At 41.6% G+C, this 19,097-nt stretch overlaps 1 protein-coding gene across 12 annotated transcripts in view; it reads right to left on the bottom strand.

The window, feature by feature from the left end:
• Positions 1-1,764: 1,764 nt before the first annotated feature.
• The window catches only part of JMJD1C (jumonji domain containing 1C), a 166,902-nt gene continuing 149,569 nt past the window's right edge, over positions 1,765-19,097 (bottom strand). For 11 of the 12 annotated variants that reach the window (XM_054206128.1, XM_054206133.1, XM_054206130.1 and 8 more), the window contains 13 exons: positions 17,895-17,984; positions 16,450-16,577; positions 16,056-16,269; positions 15,357-15,571; positions 14,586-14,864; positions 14,023-14,191; positions 13,521-13,611; positions 13,288-13,418; positions 12,012-12,134; positions 10,815-10,954; positions 8,483-8,659; positions 2,983-3,114; positions 1,765-2,675 (listed from right to left, as the gene is read on the bottom strand). In XM_054206128.1, the coding sequence (XP_054062103.1) occupies positions 2,586-2,675; positions 2,983-3,114; positions 8,483-8,659; positions 10,815-10,954; positions 12,012-12,134; positions 13,288-13,418; positions 13,521-13,611; positions 14,023-14,191; positions 14,586-14,864; positions 15,357-15,571; positions 16,056-16,269; positions 16,450-16,577; positions 17,895-17,984 (1,979 nt within the window). In that variant the 3' untranslated portion in view covers positions 1,765-2,585. Of the gene's footprint in view, positions 2,676-2,982; positions 3,115-8,482; positions 8,660-10,814; positions 10,955-12,011; positions 12,135-13,287; positions 13,419-13,520; positions 13,612-14,022; positions 14,192-14,585; positions 14,865-15,356; positions 15,572-15,693; positions 15,799-16,055; positions 16,270-16,449; positions 16,578-17,894; positions 17,985-19,097 lie in introns of those variants that run through there. The other variant, XR_008467063.1, reaches the window with a different exon arrangement.

Below are 19,097 nucleotides of genomic sequence, written 5' to 3'. Positions count from 1 at the left end.
AACTCCATAGTGACTACAAAGAAATCCTATTTATGCCATTTCAAGCTAATTTGTCAATTTATCTTTGCGACAAAAGTAGCAAAGATCTACTCACCCCAGCAACTGTACAGCGCATCGTGCAACACCAGCTTGGGCCCATCAGTTTTGCCTCTACAAAATGACACGTTTTGTCTTAAAATCCTGTCCATCTCTCAGGCTTTTCTTCGGAAGGTTCCTGCTGCTTTGCCGCCCGCTCCACCCACAGGTTTCAGCATATTAACAACTTTGCAAAGGTGGCAGGAAAAAGGTCACAAAGGAAGAACATCAATATTCACACCTGGAAAAACAGATCAGCCTCTGTTCAGCGACTCCTCCGGTTGCCAGCTGATGAGGCAAGAAATGCTTCATCCTCAGAGGCACAGGCAGGGATCCCCCCATCCGGCGTCTGTCCGTGCTGTGGGGTGACAGGGACAGCCCTCTGGGACTAAGGGAGGGTGCCGGAACTCAGATGGAGCAGCAGCAGCGGGTGCTGCCGGCTGGGCGGGCACGGAGAGAGGAGCACCCCAACGCCTGAGGAGCAGAGCAGGAAGCGCCAGGCTTTGGCCAGGGCAGACGCAGCAACGTGACACTTCCTGATAGTAACTCGGGGGGAAACCAGGCCGTTCCCTTCAACTCAGCCGGAGACAGGCCCCGGCACAGGCCCTGGCCCAACAGCTGCTCTGTGCATGGAGAAAACGCTGTGGGGATACGGCCATCTGCAGCAGGAGTGCATGTTTCAGCAGCCTCAGGACTTCACAAACATTAAAAGTACCTCACCAAATCTCAACTCAGGGATAGGGGGAAATATTGACACTTGATTAAAATTCACTCATTTACATATCCTAAACTTAAAAAGGACATGCAACTCACTTGACTCCACTTGTCATAACACAAATGTACACCAGCAGTTCTGCATCTTCAGGCAATGCTGTTCTGTGCCGCAGGCAGGGAAAAGGGAGACGCTGGATGGAACCAAGTTAATAATGAATCGCCACGCGCAGCAGCGCTAACCCCACCTATTTCTTTGCAACTTCAAAGTTCCAAGTTTTCAAACCAACTAAGGAACTTGAACTTTACTTCTGGAACCAGAAATTGCTTTCGTGTTTTGCTGTTTCTTAAGATAATTGATATGGGGTTTTGTTACCATTGCATTTTTTTAATTATTATTTTTTATTTTTTGTGTGACCCAAGCCCCAGTCAGTCAGTCAGTCAGAGTGGGAGCAGCAACCAGGCTGGTTACTACCCCCTTCTGGACATGTCGATAGTGAGCCAACAGCTGCACCTAACATTTGATATCAAATCTAAACATTTGAATAGTTTCAGTAATGTAAATCCACGTACACTTTAACTTTTCAAACTAACTCCAAGAGCTGGAATTCTGCTCAACTATCTAACAGTTATCATTATTTAATAAAAACAGATACCATTTTTTTTTAAACAACCATTCCATTGCTGTATTACTTGAACTGTAAAGAGCCAAGACGCTATAAAAATAATTGTTCTATAGAAATTCCTTTCCCCCTTTGCCCAAAGTAAGTGTTGAATTATTGAAGACAGAACATAAGCGATGTTTAAATTGTTTAACCTTAAGGAGAGGCCCCTCCTGGCGCAGCCATGGGAGCTGCGCTCCAGCCCTTCCCTGGCAGTTTGGTCTCACCCCCGGAGAGGGCAGAGCCCTGGGGACCCGGCCCCGCGCAGACGGACTCGGGCTGTCCCACACACGGCAAAGGAAACGGCGAGACAACATTTGATAAAGTCATTTTAATGGAAAATGTAAAACCCCTTTCAACTTCAATGTACAAAGCATGTGTAACACTTGCACTTTTAACAAATTAAAGCAAGCCAATGTTTTAAAAAAATACATCATTGAATGTATATATGTATATATTTACATAGCATATTAAGTTTAATATTTAGCTTTAAAAGTTCACATAAATTTTACCAAAATGAGACAATTTTTAAATAAATTACACCTTTTGAAAACGTTTAATTGTACACTGAATAGCTTCAATAAAATACTGAAGTGTCTGTATTTAATATCTACTTTATATACTTTATATTTTACAAAGTTTACAATTATTTGGCAGTAATTTTCAGATTATGACATGACTGCTGTGCGGACTCAGCAAGATCCCAAATGCAGGCAATAGCTGGTGTTTGTGTCCTACTCTCACAGTAACTGTCTCAATGTAGTGAAAAATATCTGAATTATTTTAGCAAACTGTACAAGTCACATTTACATTTGATCAACAATATAGCATAGAATTTTGTGTTTGTTTTTTTTTTTCCAAAAATAAATACATCATCTTAAATCTTTGACATTTCACAAACTTCATGTACATTATAATACAGGACAGCAGAACGCTGCTTAATTGTTTGCAAGTCTAACATGTAATCACAGTGGCTGTGATACGAAGCTCTACTGTTGCAGTGTCATTGACGAGTAAATACGATGACTACGTTTTCTTGGCACTGATGGTTCGTGAAGCTTAAATTAGTGTGCGTACTCTTCATGTATTAGAAAAAATCACCTCCGTTTGATGTTAACACGAAAAAGCAGAGCGCGCTTAGTTTTCATCCATATCTTCCATTTCACCTTCATGAATCTTCAAAGCTCTCACCATTTCTTTAACTGCGTGATACAAGATATTTTTCACCTGCAAGAACATCAGACAGATTTCAGTCAGGATCTCCGCAAAGGAACAGTGGATGGAAAAAACAAGGAAGGCCGCATCAAGCCAGTGCAAAAGGAAATCACCTTTTTGCACATTTTAAAACGAAATGAATAAAACCAGCAACTCAAGGGAGAGTCATTTACGGCCCTGGCATCGGTGCTGCTGCTCATTGTTATTCTGTGTGAACGGCAGCGAGGAAGTATCTCCACGCAGGGCTCCGCATTTCAATGAGCCTGAGCACACCCTGCCTCCCTCCCCAGCAGCTTCCAGACCAGAATTCATTTCCTACCTGCAGTTTGTCATCATAATTGATTTCTTCCTTTGACAGCCTCAGCTCCTGTGTTAAGTGAAATGACTGTACAAGATGTTCTGGAGACACAAAGTCTTCAGTGACTTGAACACAGCTGTGAAAATTTTGCACCTATCCAAAATAACAAGAAGAAGAGACCGATAATTAGTATTTTGGGGTTATTCTTTGGCAGAGATACCTGAGAAAAGAGTGGGCCTTGAGATCTCTTAAACCACAGGCTTATCAGACTAAAGGGCGTCTTTATATGTTTTATGTAGAGAGCAATTAAGTGTATTCGACTTAGATAAGTTAGCTTCTGGCAAAAGGTACACTTTGAACGACGCGCGTCTGCCTGTGCTCCCACACTTCTTCCTGTAGTCGGCTCTGACATGGATTCACCACGCTCTGAAGCGTTGTTCTACCCCTGACCAGCTGCACAGGCGCTGCCCGTGCCAACGCCGCACAGCCACGGCCAGAGGCCCGCACGGGCGCCCCAGCCGCAGAGGGCTGCCGCGGTGCTGGCCTTGTCCTGCAGGACCCAGCTCCTCCTCAGGCCACGCGGGAAGCTCCTACCCACACTGCCGGGCACAGCTGGCCACGCTCAATGGGAAGTAACTGCCGGTAGAGATAGTTAAAATAAAAAAAAAAACCCACCACATGAACCAAGGGGAAAGGTTCAGAAGGGGAGGGGGAAAAAAAAAGCACTTTCGTTTTTCTCTGAACACTTCTTACTGATAAGAGGAACGACCAAGAGAAACGGACACCATCTCCTGCCACCCAGGTGACACCTGGAGGACAGGGGAAAGGAAAAAACGCTTCCTTGTCGAGACCTGACTACCAACTCCTCTTTGCCCTTTTCACAAACACACGGCATCAGGTTTTCACCCCAAAACCCTTAGAAATTACACTGCTTCTTCAGCACATCGGAAACCTCGTTTCCCCAAATTCTAGCTGCTCTTAAAGTTGTGCAATGCCAATTCCGCAAACTTACCAAAGCCGGGGGGTGGGGAGGGAGCGCCTTTGCCACCCCAGCAAACAAACAGTCCCACCCTGCTCACTATTGATGATCCGCATACTTGAAACTCGAGCCTGGCAAAATCTGGAGTTTTTTATTGCATACTCTAAGATTTCCATTGTGATACCTGACATTCCAAAAACCTTTGGGGCCTACACAGTCGAGGACACAGCACTTCATTTAAAAATGCTTTTCCTCTTCAAAAACACTGCCAGAGTTTGATTTCATAAGGTTAGCTTGCCCCTTTGCAGCTGGAATCCCAGGGGGTAACCCCTGGCTCAACACCCGTGTTGTAGGTGGGGCTTCTCCGGCCTGGAATCACCCAGGACAAAGCAGTGCCAGTCCCTCCTGCAGGTTAATCGAGAGAGAAACCATTCCGGAGACAAAGAGGGTTTGTTGATGCCACACAATTTGCAAACGGCAGAAAGCCAGGAGCAGGGGAACAGCTGGTGAAATGCCACCGTGAGGTTCACCAGCGCTCGGGGAATTTCCTAGAGCTTCGGCTGAGACGTCCCTGCTCCGTGCTGCCGGCTCCAGCCCCCTCCCTGCCCTCACAGGCTCCTCACCCGTTTCAAGTCTCTACCTGCCCTTGTTTTCCTTTCCGCCCCATGCAAATCCCACACCACTCTCTCACTTTCTCCTCACTGAGACAAGATTTCCCCGATTCCCTCTCCCTCCATGGCAGAAGGGGCAATATTTGTTGCCCTCAGATCTTTCATTCTGCTGTGCCTTAAACCTCCTTTCCTTCCAGGGCCTATCTTATCAACGTGCAAGTCTTCGGGGGATGGGGGGGTGAGACAGGTTTTTAGCCGTCCGGTCCAGTATTTAACATGGGAATGCCCTGCTGACAGCCCACAGGCAGTTCTATTTTTAATATTTCTAACACAAGCCGATACAATGACACACACAAGTAAGTATGTTTAGCAACGATTCCCCGGAGGTTGGCGGGGTGAGGACTACAGCACTCCCACGACTGCGCCAGTTCCAGCTGAGCCGAGAGAACAGCATCGCCCTCAGCCCACGCGGAGCAGAGGTTTTCCAGCAGGGATAGTCGGGAAAGCCTCAGACCTGGTCCGGGACAGGGAGGAAAGGGCCGTCCACCGCCGCGGCTCCTCTCCACACAGCTGTCTCCCTCCTGTCCTTCCGACGAGTATCAGCCCTTTCCTGCACGGCCCAGCTCCGGGGCCAGTACTCAGTGTCCACAGCTCCCAGACCTTTATCCTACATCCTTATCGTAACATCGCCAGGATGTCACGTTACCTCCAGTGTGCTATTTTACAATATATAATCGGGCTGTTAAATCAAGATAATACCGCTGTAAAAAAACAACATTGTAATAACCTGTTCTACTACGAACAAGTTTTGCATGTAGCCTGAACAATGCATTTCAATCACCAACTCAAGTATTTTTATCACTAAAATATTTGACAAATTTGTGTAAGAGCCACCAAACAAAAACCCGGGAGGGCATCCCTGGAGGAGGGCTGTGACACAGGATGACCCAGAGCGGAGCGGCAGAAAGAACAAACTGTTGAAAGGAACAGTAACAACCCCCTTTTTTCAGCTGGGGAAGTTTCCAAGGAGAGCTGAGGGCTCGCTCATTCAAGTCCAAGGCCCAGACATCAGCAAACCAGGAGACACTCCTGAGCTCCCCTACTCACACAGGCGAGAAGAGAGGAGATACAATCCTACAGCGCATCACTCAAGGCGCATTCCGGGAAGCTGCGGAGACCAGTCTGACGCTGTATCTATTTCTGGTTCCCCCTGCCCCAAGAGAGCAATTCCCTCCACAAGAGGTACTGACAAGGCTACTCCGATCGTCACAGCTCACAGGAGACACTCTCCCTCCCACCCCACCACTGCTACAGTTTGACTTTGCCTACTGAAATGATCACAAGGGGGATGTGACTGCTGTCTGCAAGGACACAGGGAGGAGGGGGAAACCTGGGAAGCAAGAGGAATGCTTTACGCTACCATAAAATATTAAGAACAAGTTACTTTAAAAGCTAGACATGAATCCATGGGAGTCACGGGGGGAATCTATGGGGGGAAAAAAGAATATACAGAAGAAATACACACAACCTCCTCCATATTGGAGCAGTAAAATTCTAGACCAGCGTGTCAGAAGCCACAGCGTGACAACAATCCTAACTGGCTCCAGGAGGATGGAAGTGTCCCAGCTCCACTATGCAGGGACCGCAGGCAGCCAGGCTTCCTAACCCCGTCCCTCAGCCTCGTTTCCTCTGCTCCACAACATTACTGACGAGCAAATAAAAATAAAAATGTAAAGTTTACAACAAAATTTAGTATCAACCGCCATCCAGTTTTAATTATTTAGGATTCATGATGTGCATGTAAATCTGAAACACTTAACATGTAAACTCAACCTGGTATGTATTCTTGTTCAGACTTATTTTTAAGTGTTTAAATGTGCTTTGTATATATGAAGTGTTGGTGCTGCTCCCTAAGGTCGGTATTTATGCATCACTCTACAGAGAGTACTACACATGTACATGAAAGAACACGATGCTTTCATTTCCTCCTACGTGGCAGATTCACAGGAACTTCTTACTGAAGATGAAAAGGTTCTCAGCTTCACCCACTAAGGTTTAAAAACACCATGTTATTAACTCCTTGGTGCCAGAAGCTAGAACATTACCACTTCAAAAGCAATTTGGAGTTTAAAGCCAAGGAGATAAAGATAAGAGTGGTCTTATTTTTGGTCCTTAAACCTATGAACTGCAGGAAAGCCTGGAACATGTTTTATAGTCTGCATGGCTTTATATAATGCCACGTACTATTTAAAAAAAACAATTTCCCAGTATGTTTGTGATTTTTTTATGGGTTCCCTTTTCACTCCTGTATCTGGGATACCTCCCTTGTTTTGAGAGATGGTTGTAAGGTTACTGGAGAATGCAATACAAGTATTATCAACTCTGGGAGTCCTAACTGCTTTAGCCTGGAACAGGAGCTGAGAACATCATCAATGCCAGACGTTCCTTCACCTCTGTGAAAGAACGTCAAGCCCTGGAGACACAGCAGAGGGAAAGGCAACCTACAACAACCCAAGATTTGGTCACCGAGGTTTGGGGGTGTTTTTCTTTTTGTTTTGCCAGAAAACAAATCCACACAGATCATCCAGGGTTAACAAACCATCTAAAGACTCACTGGAACAACAAAGGAGTCTAGTCTGGGTAAAGTACCTGTTGCATTTGATGCCCCAGCAACCAAAATAGCCAGCAGACAGATGAGGGACATAACACTTGTCATCACTATAACCCATTAATTTTTTTTTGAGAGAAACCACCGCTGCCCTGGTCATGGTGACATGGTAAGCCATTGCTTCCTCTCTGCCCAGGGGAGGCGGTGGCTGGAAGTTGATCTGCAGATCAGAAACCAAATAGCATCTTCTTCAGAAAGGCCTGGCCTCGCTTGAACCCGAGTGGAGATCAATGATAAATCTTTAATAGCGAGATGGTTTACAACCCCTATTGCAGGGTGGGGATGCTCCTCATTCCTTGATACTCAAGATACCTAATTAGTGGTGCTTGACAGCTGGCAAGACAGCAAGAAAGCTGGCTCCATTTCCTCTTTCAACAGGAAAAGCTTCATGGGGTGAATAAATAAATAAATCTAGGACTGCCCCAAAATCACATCTAAACAATTGTGTTTCTTCCTCTTTTCACCAAGGAGAAGCAGTTTGCAGACTGTGAGAAAAAACCCCACCGAACAAAATGAAGTACCAAACCCTATGTGCTAGGAGTGGACGGAAGCTTGCCACACTAACTCTTACTGTTTCTCCGGAACTGCCCCACTGACTTAACTATTTTCTGACGTAACTAAGAATTACATCAGCCCAGCTGCTGCAAAGGTGGTATCACTCTTTCTGATGGTAAGGAAAGCTGCTGAAGGGACAATGACGACTCCTGGTGATTGATGTACCTTTGTGTAAAAATGAACTTGATGTGGAGTGGGAAAACAATCTCCAAATCCTGTTACAGAAACATCTTGTTACACCCAAACTGTCTCTACAATTCTCCTACGGCTGAAGAGAAAAACAACAAGTGAGATCCATGTATTTATCCACCCGGATTCCTCCCGCTGCCTCTCTGGGGGTAAGTTAACTTCAGGTTTAGAAGAAGAAAAATAATAACCTGACTTTGCCATAACTAACGCCAGTTAATTTAGAAATTTGCTAATGAAATGACAAGTGAAAGAAGTGGTTCGTAATAGTCTGCTCATTTTTCATTTTCAAGGGAAAAAAAGACACAGTATTATTTCAGGCATTCAAATTGCTATGTGTTAGTACTGGCTCGTCAACTATACAAGCAGGTGTGCCTTATTACACGTTCCTGTACACTAATAGCTACCAGTAAGAAAATCAAATCTAATTTGAGTACAGATGTAGTTATGGTTCTGAAAAAAAGTTGTTTTATGATATTTATGTTATTTAATCCTGCATGTCTTTAAGCAGATGTACATTACCTGATGAAGTGCTCCTGCTGGTAGAATAATAGCATCACCAAGAAACTGAATAACCGTACAGGTTTTTACTCCGTATTCTTCAAGAAGTCTTTGGCGAAGTTTTTTGTTCACATACCAACTCTGATCACGTATTGGATCGTGCTCCGGTAAAACTTCTAAGCCTTGCTCTTTTGCTATCTGTAAGTACAGAACATACCCCAAGTCACTTTCAGAAGAAGCTGGACCTTTTGCTGCTAACTTGTAAGTATACCTAACTTACAAAGCAACAGTACTGTGTTACTAATACCCAAACAAGAATTTGAGTTAGGGATTCAAAAGGACCTCAAATGAATGGGAAGTCTCACTGAACTGAAGACATCTGCAGAACTCCCATTCCAAAATGCCGGGCTTTAAGGAACTCGGCACAGTAATCTATTGATAAGCAATGTGCTTCTCTGTCTGACTTCTTTCATCAAGAAAATAAAAGTTTCCATGCTGCCCGTTCCTCAAGCTTAGAACCTTCAGTATTGACACCAGTACCCAACGCCGCAGCCTCAGCCCAGGAAAAAAGCAGGAGATAAAACTGAGGGCCATGTGGTCCTGGGCAACTTGCTCTAAACAAGCCTGCCTGAGCATGGGGCTGGACAAAAGGATCTCAAGAGGTGCCCTTCCAATCTCAACCACTCTGGGCTAAGAAGTTATTTTCCTACCATCCCATCAAGGAATTCAGAAAAAATTATGGACATTAAAAAAAAAAAGAGAATACTTCCTGACAGCAGTAGACTTAACTGCATCAACCGTTTCTAATCAAGTTAACCACAGGGAAACAAGCATTACCCTCATCAATTGCTAATTAAGGAACCACAGTGACTAAAGAAAAAAGTGACTTAAGATAAAAAAAACACATATTGAAGCCATCTGTCATGATTCAGGAGACAATTATCTCATTAAAATATAATTTTTATCCATATTGATATTAAATATACTTAAGTTATGTGATGCAGACCCTGAAACTGTTCTTGTGTATTACCATCTTTCTTCTGCACTAATGAGATACTGTGATTTTCTCTCTTATCAGCAAAGTGACCCCAAGGTCTAGTCATCAATTAACCTCCAATTCAGCATTTCAAAAATATCACCACACCAAAAATACCAGGTGGTACACAATTAATTTTGGATATCATGGCATGCCGTGACAGAAAATCACAGATTTTATTACATACTGTCTTAAGTGCTTCTGTTTTAAACCTGCTGCTCAAAGAGTTTCGCAATACCTCACAATTGCTTTGAAGGAAGAAACGCAAATTAATACTCATTGCCCACCTTCCCCACAGTTCAGCTTGCCAAAGAGCAAATGTTTGAGACACCAGAGAGACAGCTGCCCTGGGACCGAAACAGTGCCTTATTGTCCAAGAGAATCTTTACTGCTCCATTTCTTAGGCTCTTCCTGCTGCGCTACAGACCTTGGCCTCCAGTCTGTTTACAGACCCCTTTGGTTTAGCAAGTTAAAACTCATCTGATTTTTTTCCCCACAGCAGAAGCGAGTGAAGACTTCATTCCCTCGAGCAACCACTTCAGTGATATTTTGGCATTTCTATGTTATCTGTCAAGACTACCTTCTAGAACATGAAAACATGCTAAAGACAGAGCACAGAAAACCGCTTCCAAGACAGTCTCTCTAAATTTAATGCCGATCACTATCAATGGCTCAGTGGTGGACGCTCATCCTCGGTGGTAAGTAATGACCTGAAAGGTTCTGATGTGGCTCTAACTGGTTCATCACATGCTGCCCAAGGCAGATCTGCGCCGTAACTAACGCTGACAAGTCTGCTGCCCTTGGGTACATCATCCCTCATCGCTTTCGTCTTCACTAAAAGCCAAGGCATGTTCTTTGAGCTGACTGACGTGCCACAGAGTCCTTACGAAGACTGGTGGCTTCTGGGTTGCAAGGTCGGGGGTTTTTGCATGGGACAATTCACAAGAACTTCAACATCTGATAATGCAAGAATGGATCAGTGACAGAAAAATATTATCCTACAAATGCCGATACTAAAAAAATAAAATTATCCTTTGTGTTGGAGAAGGACAAGAATAGATCTCCATGCCCTCCTGAGCCTTCAGAGCCTGCAGGCTACCGCTAACTCTTAAGAGGCGAGTATGTATCATGTTACACAGTTTATTTGTTGACTGATGTAGTAGGTCAATTATAATTTATTTTATGTGCTATAAAAGAAAGAATTTTACTTCCCCCACCTTCCCTAAGCACAGGGGTGGGATCTGTGGTTTTTGCCAGCCCCCTTTGATTTACCAGTTACTTGGATTATATTTATAAAATATCTCTTATGAATCTAACCTTTTGCAGAAACTCCCTTATCTTGTCAGCATCTTTGCCAGCATAAATGTGCCATAAAGCACCAGGTAATTCACTTGAGTCTTTCAACCGCTTCCTTAAAAGGTCATCCAAATCTTCCTCTTCAAACTTCTTCAGAACTCCTAAGATTCAACCAAAGTATTTTTTTAAAAGTGAGACAGAGGAAAAATTGAAACAACACGTTCTTTTTGAATTTGTTGTGTGAGACTGAGCAGATAGAAGCTTGCTGAATACAACAGAAGCCCCCAGGTGATTCTCTTGTTCTGTGTTTGTAATTAGTCACTGGAATATGAATGCCATAAATACCTTTAAAAAGCAATGTTTAATTTTAAAAATTTTTTACATCTCTTAAATTTGATAGAGTACATTCTCCTACCTGAAATGAGTAAGCAGGGGTAGGCAGTGCTAGCACCAAAAAAATAAAAGACGGAAAAGGTGTTTTCCTGCAGTCAGCAAAAGCAGTGCCTGGCATGCTGTTCTGCAGCTGCTAGAAGCTAGAGCTTTCCCAACGCGCTGAAGTTTTGCTGCTATTAACTCAGTGCGTATGCAAGTGAAAAGAAAGCAAATAAAGAACACCAAACCTTACTGCAGCTCTATTAGTCACACCCAAAATCTACGTTTGCTGATTACGGAATGAGGGGACAAAAGAATAAGGGGAAAGAAACAAACCTATTTCAGTGATTTAAAGACTGTTTCACATAAGCAATAAACCTCACACAGAGGACTAACGTACACCAATTTAAACTCTCCAGTGCTGAAAAATTACATTACAGTCCAAATTCAATAGAGCAAACACAGTGCATCCAGAGGGAGTAGAATAAACAGAAGGTTTGGCAAATACATCATCCTGACATAATTGTTAGAACTACCACAGCTTCCAGAGAAAATCCTTCATCCTACACTTGCATTAGCTCTGCCAGCCCCAGCGCAGGAATGGTACATCAATTACAGGCAATGGCAAAAAAAGTGAAGAGAGTTTGAAATACCATTTCATAATTCATGAACTGCAGTGTATTTTATGCAGAATTAACATGTGTGCAAATTCTTGAGACAAAGAATCTCACAGGTTTAAGCAAGTACATATGGACATCTTTCATCCACTTCAAAAGAACAGCGTCAATTTTAAAAGCGGAGGACCATTCAGCCCATCTACGCCTCTTACAATGAGCTTCCCTTTACCTGATTTGGAAAGTACTCCATTTCCTTTCGCTATGCCAACATAAACAAGGATGTTCACGACATCAGAAACTTCAATATGGAGATTTGTGGTTCCTATATCATGGTCTTTTGTAGCAGCCACACCTATGTTACGAGAGAAAATTAAGATTCGTTGTATTGCATATTCACCTTCAAACAGAAATGTGCAACAGCTAACTGAGAAGAAGTTTCTGAAAATACACCAAGCATCGCAGAAAGGCATTTTATCTACAGATGGCCTTTAATGTGAAAACAGAGATACACAACCTACAAACATGCCTGTGTTGCGCTTGATAAACAAGAATATGTTACTTTTAAACAAAGACCCTGAGACACCTCTTAGCCCAGGTAACTCCCTACATAGCAGTTGTGTCGGAACAAAACACATTTCAGCAGAACAATCAAAGACATTTCCTGACCACTACGTTCCTTCCCAACCTTTCAGCTTGTTCAGGGCAGGTTACTAGTATAATGAACACAGGGTTATCAGATCAAATGTGTCACTTTTATGCCTGGCTGTAAGCAGAGTTCTTAACCGAAAGAAATCTCCAAGCACAGAGGATAATTAATTTTAATTTTAAGAAGTGAAAACATACATGCTTAAGTCAAAAGGACATTTCAGAACACTGAGCCTTGCAGCAGTATTACGTAAAAGTGTCATTAACGATTCAGTTTTTCAGACCTGTGCTTTGATCACTATCATTAATATGTTTATTTCAAAGGACATCTGGACAACTTTTTAAATCAAAGCCATCATGACACAGATTACAACTCAATTCTTATCCTATTACAACAATTTGTAAAAAGGAGTTGAACAAATTTCTTTGCAAAAGGAGCAGCTGGAAAAAGTCTGAGGGAAACGACCTTTTCTAAACAGGTTTTTGAGTGTATGGTATGCAATACAAGTTATGAGAGAAATGCTGAGATTTATTTATGACCAGAATTATGAACACAATTATACTTCATGAAGTATTTTGTCATACGGCATTATTAAAGACAGGCTCTGTCTTTGTGTAGAAGCGGCTGACCGTTTATATGCTTCAGACTATAACAGCACACAGAAAGAAATGCAGAAGCAAGTAGATTTTCATGCCTGAGCTGCATGCGCTGCTAATATGCAAGTCAGTAAAGTATTTCTCCTACATCCAGTGAACAATTATCCTCTACACAAGCTCAGCTTTCTATCAAGCATTATAAAGTGTGGTATTCAACATTTTTAAGGGAAGAGCTAATGGCCGCATTTCTAGGGCATACTCACCATATGCACTGCATAGTCGGGGTCCCAAATCTGGACGGACAAAAAATCCTGGCAGATGAGAAGCCAAGTTTAGCTTTCCTTCTGGACTACAGTATTCAGGCAAGGGTAAACTTTTTAGTAAGTCCTCATATCTGGAGGAGAAAAGAAAGAAGAACGTAACTCGTGTCATTACACAGAGAGAAAAAAACAACATGGAGACTGACTTAAGAATATCTAATATTAAACTCAAATACCTTGCTGGCATCATAGCCTTGAAATCTTCACCAGAAGGCCAATCTTTCAGTTTCAGTAGAGCTGTTTCCCCATTTTTTATTTTCTGCCGTTCTGCAAGTAAAATAGAAAATACTAAAAACTAATACACTGTAGGTGGTTTACTTTATTCAACTAAAACATATAACTGAACTCTCAACTTGTCTATAAAGATTTCATCCATAGAACAGGAGATGATTAATTTTGAACTCAAGAAGGATACAAACTGAACTCAACTAGTTGAGGAACAACGACATTTGTTTGGTTTCTTAGTCAGAACTAACTGTTATATTAGCATATTTTTAATTCTGCAAAGGTACAAAAGGCAAGTTTCCATCACATTCTCTGGAACCACATTAGCTAGAGCTTTCTTTTTAATTTCAAGTTTCTTCAAAGCCTTAAGATCCCTAAAGAATACTTTTAACTTCAGTTTCAAACATTGACCATGTTCAGAATCAATGGAATAATACATTTAAAGCAACGTACTTGAAACATCTTCAAAACCATCCCAGAACTCCTTGACATTGGTGTTTGAAATAATACTGTCTTTGCAATTCAAAATATCAGCTTGCTGGTTTCCAAAATCTAGACTAATTGACTCAGCTTTCCACAGGCTGAAGTTCATTTTCTTATGCATACCAGACACTAAAACAGGCTGTAAAAAAATAAAGTAAAATAAAAAAAAAATCAATACTTATCCTTTTTGGAAGTAAACACCTCCTTAAATTAAACTGCAATACAAATGCACCCGAAACATGCTGAAGACCTTGGCCCAACTGAGCTGTTAACACTTCCTCCAACAGCAACCAGACCCAAGTTGTCATACACAGATTTTTTTGAAATTTAGGCCTCCCTAACAGTAATTTCTTATTTATTATTAGCAGTTAACTGAAGTTTAAATAAACTACTCCAGGTTCATATGTGGGCTATACCTGCCAAGCTCTTGCCCACTACTCACAGCACATTTTCAAGCATGGAGTCAGGCAAATTTGTCCTTTAACGCAACTCCCTCAGAGCCCACTTCACAGACCCAAGGGCTCAACACCTACCCTTCCTTGTTTCCAGCACTCCTTGAAGAGCTTCCAGTTGTTGTTGTTTTTATGGTCTCTGAGCCACAAAACATGCTTATCGCAGATCCACGAATACTGAATATCACTGTACAGTTTACTGCAGTCATCCTGAATACACTTTCTGTCATCCTTTGGCTCATCTTTTATTTCAGATTTTACATTTATCTTTGGTGCTCTATTTGGTGGAATCTTGTTTTCTACTACTGAAGCTATGATGTCATCAAGAATGTTTGGCATAGTCCTTCCACTCTTGCCACTCTATTAGAAAACAAACAAATGTACGCTTAAACAATGTAAAAGCAAATAAAGTTAATGCAATTCCTTTTACAGTAGAATGACAACATTTCATTACCAATTAGAAGCCTGCAGTTATTTACCTCCTTTATAGAAAACTGCAGGCATTCTTACACGGAAAAAGTTAGAAATATACAGTTATTACAAAACTCAATATATTGGAATCTTCCTTTACTTTGTCGGGTTAAAGCTTCATCTAACTTCATGCACGTTTTCTTCATAGTATGTATCAATTATCACTATATATATATATACACACATATACACACACACATATACGCACAAGCACAAACAAATTAAATACAATGTTAATGCAAATGTGTGTGCATATGAAGTTTTAATTATAAAAGAATATTTAAAGCAATACATCTACCAGACTGTTCTAACTACAATGTACCAAAACAAATAATATTTTCAAATCCTGATATAAAAACCATGCATCTTGTAAACACTTACTGCTGTTCCTGTAGAGTAAACTGGAGCAAAAGCAATACCAGCATCTGTAGAACCTAGGCGCAGTTTGCCTGCAGTTGTAGTTAATAAATCTCGTAAGGTTGAGCCCTGCTCATTGTTCTGGGATGCAGGAGGGGAGCTTTTACAGTTTTGGGACTCCAAATTATCCTGGTCTTTCTCTTCCTTTGAATGTTTTCCAGAAGGACATTCTTTGTTCTCTAAAACAAAAATCATAACTGGAAGTTTACACTGTTGTATCACGATGCAGACATAGGAACAGCACCAGTATCCTGCATTTTATAGTGGTGGTAATATACTGTAGCACTAGCACTTTATTCACCTGAAAACACACCAGAGGATGAACTAGATCCTTCAAAATGCAGTCAAACAGTGTGACCATGAAAAGGCCTTCCTCAGCATCTCAGACATGCAGCTGAGTGAGTACCTGTCACAAATGAGAGACGCTGTAGCTGGAAACGCTGCCACATCACACATGCGTTCCACTAGTGGCTCTTCTGGTAACAGATTGGGATGCCACCAGAAGAAGGCATTGCAGTTTCAAGATTAAAATTAAGGGGGCAGAGAACATCATCTTTTCTTTTGTTGAACAGAAAACTCTGTGAATTTGTCCTAATTAATTAAATTACGTACCACTGGTGCCCCCAAAGTCACGAACATGATATGACAATTTCAAACATTTACCTTTCTTTTCTTCTCTGGCTTTCTGCTCTGCAAGATCAGCTAACCAATGCAGCGGTGACTGCGATTCAGGTGGTGTTAACTTGCTGTCTGTGCTTACATCGCTCCTTGGACTTGTATTACCATTTGTCTCAGACTTTTGAGGAGTGTTCTGCTGTTGAGACTCAGGCATGCACAGAGAAATTTTATTACTGTGGTTAAGGACATTCTGCAAAACCTGTAAAGAACAAATTTATTTTTAAGCATTTAACTTTGCTTTAATGTAATTTGAAGACAAGGCTACCATTTAACCACCGTATATACAAATTAAAATGAACTGGTACTACTCAAATATAAAAACCCAGAAGAATCAAAACATCTCAACAAACTGTGAGGTACACACGCATTTTAGACTCACCTGAGACACACCATTCATTGCAGGGAGTTTGCCAGCTTGCGTGCTCTGCTTGCTGGTACACTGACAATGGGATTTAATTTCAAATTTTTCTCTAATATTGTGCATAGCATCTAGAAGGTCTGTCAAAACTAGAAGACAATTAAGAAGAAAACCATGAGCAGCTCTCAATCATTTCGTGACCCTCTTTACAATACACACGCTGTGATGCTAAAACGCTATCTCCAAACCTTTTTCAAAAACAACTTAACACTCAAAAATACTACTATAAAAAGACCGTCCAGTTTACCTTAAAGCTTGTGCAGAAAGAGACAAGGTCTCTAATTAAATAATTGCACACTATTCTACTGAATAATCTAACCTTCACTCTGCATTCCCATTGCACGGCACATATCAAGCAAGCCAGTCATTCATTATTTACTCCTCATTGTTCAACGGGCGCATCATTGCTTCATTTAATAAAACCGTCAAACTACCGACTGAAGTGAGCCACGTCTTGACAAAAAAATGAGTATGCGATGGGGTAATTTAAGGCTGTTTGGTAATGGGTACGCACAGAAGAACAAAACTGAGGTTATGCAGGCAGTCTTCACTGTGCTGTTTCCAGATGAGTGGTTCACTTCACAATTTAAAATTAAAACCAGTTTCAGTCTGGAACCTGTTCTGGGGAATGTCACAATTTGAATTTATTATGGAATCTAACCAACCTTCGTTTCTACCTGAACTAACATGCAACAACCCATAAAATAATGACTGGGTCTGTAATTCCAGCTTAAAATAACTTGGGAATTTACTTAACATGTTTAAGGGCCCATTTGAGTTTTTTCTTCCCTGCTCTGCATCAATGCTGCCAGAGATCACAAGTTGCACTAACAACAACCACACCTAACCGCACTTCTTCGTAAAACTAACTTGGTTGTAAGAAAAACTCTGAATTTAGCTGGGTTTAGGATTACTGCTTAGTTTTTCATTTATCACATGCTCCTTCACTGCTCAATCAGATGTCCAACCAAAACCACACATGAATCTTTTCTTTTTTGGGTGGGTGGGACAGAAAACAGTGAAAAACAAATCCCCAAAACTGTTGCCACATAATGGTCCTTGGCAGTACTATTCTAAGATCTTCTTTCTAACAGCTAAGGTCAGATTTATTCAGTACATTCCGGCCGTTTTATTCTGCACTGAAAAGGTACCAAAAAAGTCACAATAAACACCTTGAATTTCTTCACTGCCTGTCCCCAAAACCCCTTCAGATATCTGTCTGCATACTCCTCTTTCTCTCTTCATCATCTGTGCCCCTTGCTGTTAACTGCCCAGAATCACCTGCCTTCCTGCGATGATTTGACACAATTCGCAGGAAAATGAGAAGTTTCAAGAAACAATTCTGGCCTGTCTTCACAAAAAAGACCTGGAAAAAACACATCCTGCTTGTTTGCAGGTGGTCTTACCAGAGCCTGGAATAATCTGTGTTGGCATCAGGTGTTTGTGATCATGAGGCTGTCCCTTCACACACTTCATCCAGGCATATAACTCCTTATCTGCAAAATAACATTGCCAATTGTTTTACTGTACTTACAGTGGCGCACAGACAGAGCTAACTAACATTCTTCAGATTTGTTTTAGTTAGGAACGGTTTTCTACACCAACTGCATATCTTCTGTTCTGGTATCCTGCGTGACAGATTTGTATACAACAGCTACTTCTCACAATAAAGAAAAGAATAAAGATTTTTGAACAATACTGAAGTAGCTGCATCTGTAACACAGAGCCTTGCCATTAACCTCAAAGTTTCCAAGTATATTCCCTTCATTACATTTAGGGAGTTGCCAATTTAGCATAAGCCGAAATCCTTTACAGTTGCTATTGGGGCAGTGAGACTCCCTTGATGAATTCTAACACAGAAAAGAGACACAATTAGGTTGCGATGGCATGGTTAATTTGACAGAATCCACGCTCCAACTGAAGTGAAAGTGGGTGTTTTCAACCAGAGAGGGCCAAACAAGCCAAAAAGATGAGCTTTTAACTGAATCAATTCCCTGATTTGGCCTACCATGCAGCTGCACCGACGTCACTGGTGGCACAAAGGAGAGGGAAGTTGCATCATGGATTTACGTCACATTAAAGCAACCATGAAAGCACAAGTCTGGATGTACTGGTTGAAAATCACCTGTGGCAGCACAGAGGGGCTAACTGGTAGGACTGGAGACTTTCTATAAAGTTTCAGGAAGACTGTCTCTGCCAGAAAAATATGCAGTGTAAAGACAAGACAGAGGAAGAACGAGAGCAAAAAACAACTGGCCAAGCAACTGGTCACAAATCTGCTACGTGATTTTGGGGGCAGAAATAGGAATGCAATTTCTCTTTCAACGCCCAGTCTTGTATCCTATCCACTGAACTGCTAGTTTTAAGTGAGACTTCAGATCTTTTTACTAGTGCGCTCAGCTCTAGCAATGTAAACCAAGGAGTACACTAAAGGAAGCGTTTGGCACATTTAAAGAATTATTTTCTTACACTGTAATAGGTACATAACGTATCAAATGTTCCTTTCAGAAAAATATCAGATTTTTAGCTGTTTTGTAGTTTTTGTAACTTCTAAAGCATGGAAATATCTAACTGGTCACGAACATAAATCAAATAAAAAACCAGAATAG

Source organism: Rissa tridactyla, chromosome 6 (genome assembly GCF_028500815.1).
Source record: "Rissa tridactyla isolate bRisTri1 chromosome 6, bRisTri1.patW.cur.20221130, whole genome shotgun sequence".
Classification (NCBI taxonomy): Eukaryota; Metazoa; Chordata; class Aves; order Charadriiformes; family Laridae; genus Rissa; species Rissa tridactyla.
The sequence above is the reverse complement of the archived record's forward strand: the minus strand, read 5'-3'. Positions and strand labels throughout refer to the sequence as shown.